The sequence below is a fragment of the Tupaia chinensis genome, unplaced genomic scaffold (assembly GCF_000334495.1).
Source record: "Tupaia chinensis unplaced genomic scaffold, TupChi_1.0 Scaffold000477_1, whole genome shotgun sequence".
NCBI lineage: Eukaryota > Metazoa > Chordata > Mammalia > Scandentia > Tupaiidae > Tupaia > Tupaia belangeri.
This window is the reverse complement of record NW_006159986.1, coordinates 103,897-107,032: the sequence shown is the minus strand read 5'-3', so window position 1 is coordinate 107,032 and position 3,136 is coordinate 103,897. Positions and strand designations below refer to the sequence as shown.

The 3,136-nt window shown below is 46.6% G+C and overlaps 1 protein-coding gene across 1 annotated transcript in view; it reads left to right on the top strand.

Annotated features, from left to right (window-relative positions):
• The window catches only part of PIP4K2B (phosphatidylinositol-5-phosphate 4-kinase type 2 beta), a gene marked incomplete at its 5' end in the record, with an annotated part of 38,076 nt that overhangs the window by 27,108 nt on the left and 7,832 nt on the right, over positions 1 to 3,136 (top strand). Inside the window, 1 exon segment of the mRNA XM_027774742.1 lies at positions 250 to 363. Coding sequence (XP_027630543.1) covers positions 250 to 363 — 114 coding nt within the window.

Below are 3,136 nucleotides of genomic sequence, written 5' to 3'. Positions count from 1 at the left end.
CCTGAGCTAATCTACACTCAGCGGGAAGGATCCTGCAGTCAGTCCTTATCGTCTGGTATATGCCACATATTGCCATCCCTGCCTGCCCAAAGCCTGGGTTACAGGCTCCTGCCCCATTGATTTAGCAGGTCGAGTGAGTGTGCGTTACAGACAGTCCCCTTTCTGTGCTATTGCTCCCGGCAGAACAGTTTATTCTCCTGGGCCGAGTGCATCTGGCCTCCCCAGCCTAACACTGTATTGCTCACCTAGGCCAAGGACTTGCCAACATTCAAAGACAATGACTTCCTCAATGAAGGGCAGAAGCTGCATGTGGGAGAGGAGAGTAAAAAGAACTTCCTGGAGAAACTGAAGCGGGACGTTGAGGTACTTACTGGCCCTGATCCTCACCTTGATTGGGCAGGGTCCCTCTTCTACCAGAGGAGGAGCATTTTTAACCTTAAAGAAAATGGAACTCACTGGGCGGCCTGTAGCCTGGTAGTTGAGGGAGCCAAATCCCACATGGCTTCCTACGGTTCAAATCCTGGCCCTGACAGCTTGAAAAACATGCTGAGTGTGAATATGTGCATAACCCAAATTCCAAGGAGTTGGAGAAATGGAGGAGAGGGGATTATAGTGTGACCATGCCCCATTGGGGTGTGCTTTCTCCTTTTCTATCTCCATCTCTCTCTCTCTTTTTAAATAAGTGTTTTATTTAACTTTATTTATTTACTTATTTTTTAACTTGACCAGAGAGGGACAGAGAACGAGAGGGAGAGAAAGTGAGGAAGCAAGTTGCCAGGTCTGGGACTCGAACCAACCACCACGCCACCTGCCAGTCCCTCTTATCTCCCTCTCTCTCTGGTAAGCCCTCTGGCAACTGAAGAAACAAAATGGAAAACACACACACATACAGAATTCATTATTTTCCCAGGGCACAGACAAAAGGAAGAAAAGTGATTTAAGCAGTGTAGACACTTGCTCCTAAAGGTAGTACAGATGAACATTGCATTTGAGGGAGCACAATTCATACCAGTAGTTTAGAATCCTTTCCTCTCATTTCTTTTTCTTTTTCTTTTTTAGTTTTTTTTTGCCATAGGGTGCATAAGCTCACTGGAGAAAGAGACAGAAGAAAAGTGAAGATCCCCCCACCCAAAGGGGTTGAACACATCACAATCCGTTCTCCTCCATTTTTCTCTTGGGATTTTGGGTATGCACACATGCCTGGTGTAATTTTTTTTTTTTTTTTTGGAGAGGTTTTTGCTGTAGGGCGTGTGCACTTGCCAGAGAGACAGAGAGAGACCAAGAGACAGAAAGTGAGAAATCACCTCCCAGGGAAGATGGCCACGCCACAATCCCTTCTCCTCTATTCTCCTGGGATCTTGGGTATGCATGCCTAGCGTGAGTTTTAAGCCACCAGGTTCAGGACTGGAACCGCGGTCAACTACAGGGGAATCCAGCGACATAGCCATTACACTAACCGCTGGTCCCGCCTGGTGTGATTTTCAAGTCACTGGGTCCAGGATGTGAACTGTTGTCAGTCTCGTGGGAATCCAGCACTTAACTCCCACACTGCCTGCTGCCCCATCTTTTCTCTCATTTCTTCAGTAATCCATTTCAGCCCTTTGAGTGCCCCTTCTGGTAGTGTCTCTAGAGTGGTGGGAACATCGACCATCAGCATGGCAGGAAACTGGCCTTTAAGATCTACCAGTCAGGGGGCTGGCAGGTGGCATGGTGGTTAAGGGAGCTGGACTTGCACATGACCGACTGCAGTTCGAGCCCTGGGCCTGGAGGCTTGCTTTCTCACTTTCCCTTCCTCTCTATCACTCTCTCGCTCTGTTCCTCTCTGTCAAATTTAAAGAAAGAAAGAAAGAAAGAAAGTTAAAATAATTCTTAGGAAAAAAAAAAAAAAAAAGAAAGATCTACCTGTCAGTCTGATACTTCACTTTCCCAACAACCTTTGGGTATAACAGGACTTCAGTGGAGAAAGAGTGAGTATGTTATCTGGACAACGTTATAGCTTAATATCTCTTCTTTTAATAAATTGGGAGCCTGCTCGTTAAAACTAAACCCTGGGCCCAGCAGGTGGTATGCTGGCTAAGGGCACTGAACTCCAAAAGACCAACTGTGGTTTGAGTCCTGGACCTGGCAGCTTGCTTTTCCACTTTCTCTCTCTCTCTCTCTCTCTCTCTGTCCCTCTCTGGTCAAATTAAAATAAGTAAAGTTAAATAAAACAATCCTTTTTTAAAAGAATGATTTTATTTAACTTTATTTATTTGTTTGTTTTAATTTAACTAGAGAGGGACAGAGAGAGAGAGGGAGAAAGTGTGAAAACAAACCGCCAGGTCCAGGACTCGAACCACAATGGGCCATGTGGGAGTCCAGTGCCCTTAACCACCACACCACCTGCTGGTCCAAAAGTTAAATAAAATAATTCTTAAACAAAAAACAACTAAGCCCTAAGGGCAGCCTTGTGACCTGGCGGGTAAGGGAGCTGGATCCTACTAGACTGACCGTGTGCTGGGGTTCTGGCCCTGGCAGCTTGGGAGACACGCTGTGCATGTGCGTAGGCATGCCCAGAATCCCACCAGGATGGAGAAGTGGAGGGTAAGTGACTGCGTTGTGACCATGCCCCATCGACAGATGCTTTCTTTCTCCTTCTCTCTGTCTCAGGTGAGCACAGGTGCCCTCTGGCAAATTAAAAAACAAAAACAAGGGACCAGCAGGTGGCATGGTGGTTAAGATGCTGGACACTCCCACATGGCTGACCACAGTTCAAGTCCTGGACTAGTGGCTTACTTTCACACTGCCCCTCCCACCCCACCCCCGCCTTGTGTGTCTCTCTCTGGTCAAAGTTTTAAAAAATAAGTGAATGAGAAGGACCAGCAGGTGGCGTGGTGGTTAAAGGTGTTGGACTCCCATATGGCCAACCATGGTTTAAGTCCTGGACCTGATGTTTGCTTGCTCACTTTCTGTCTCTCGCTCTCTCACTCTGTTCCTCTCTAGTCAAATTTAAATAACAACATAAATAAATAAACAAATGAAATGAAAAGAATTCTTAAAAATAAAATAAGTGGAGAACCAGCAGTTAGTGTAATGGCTATGTCGCTGGACTCCCACGTAGTCGACCGCGGGTCGCATCCCGGACCCCGTGGCTTAA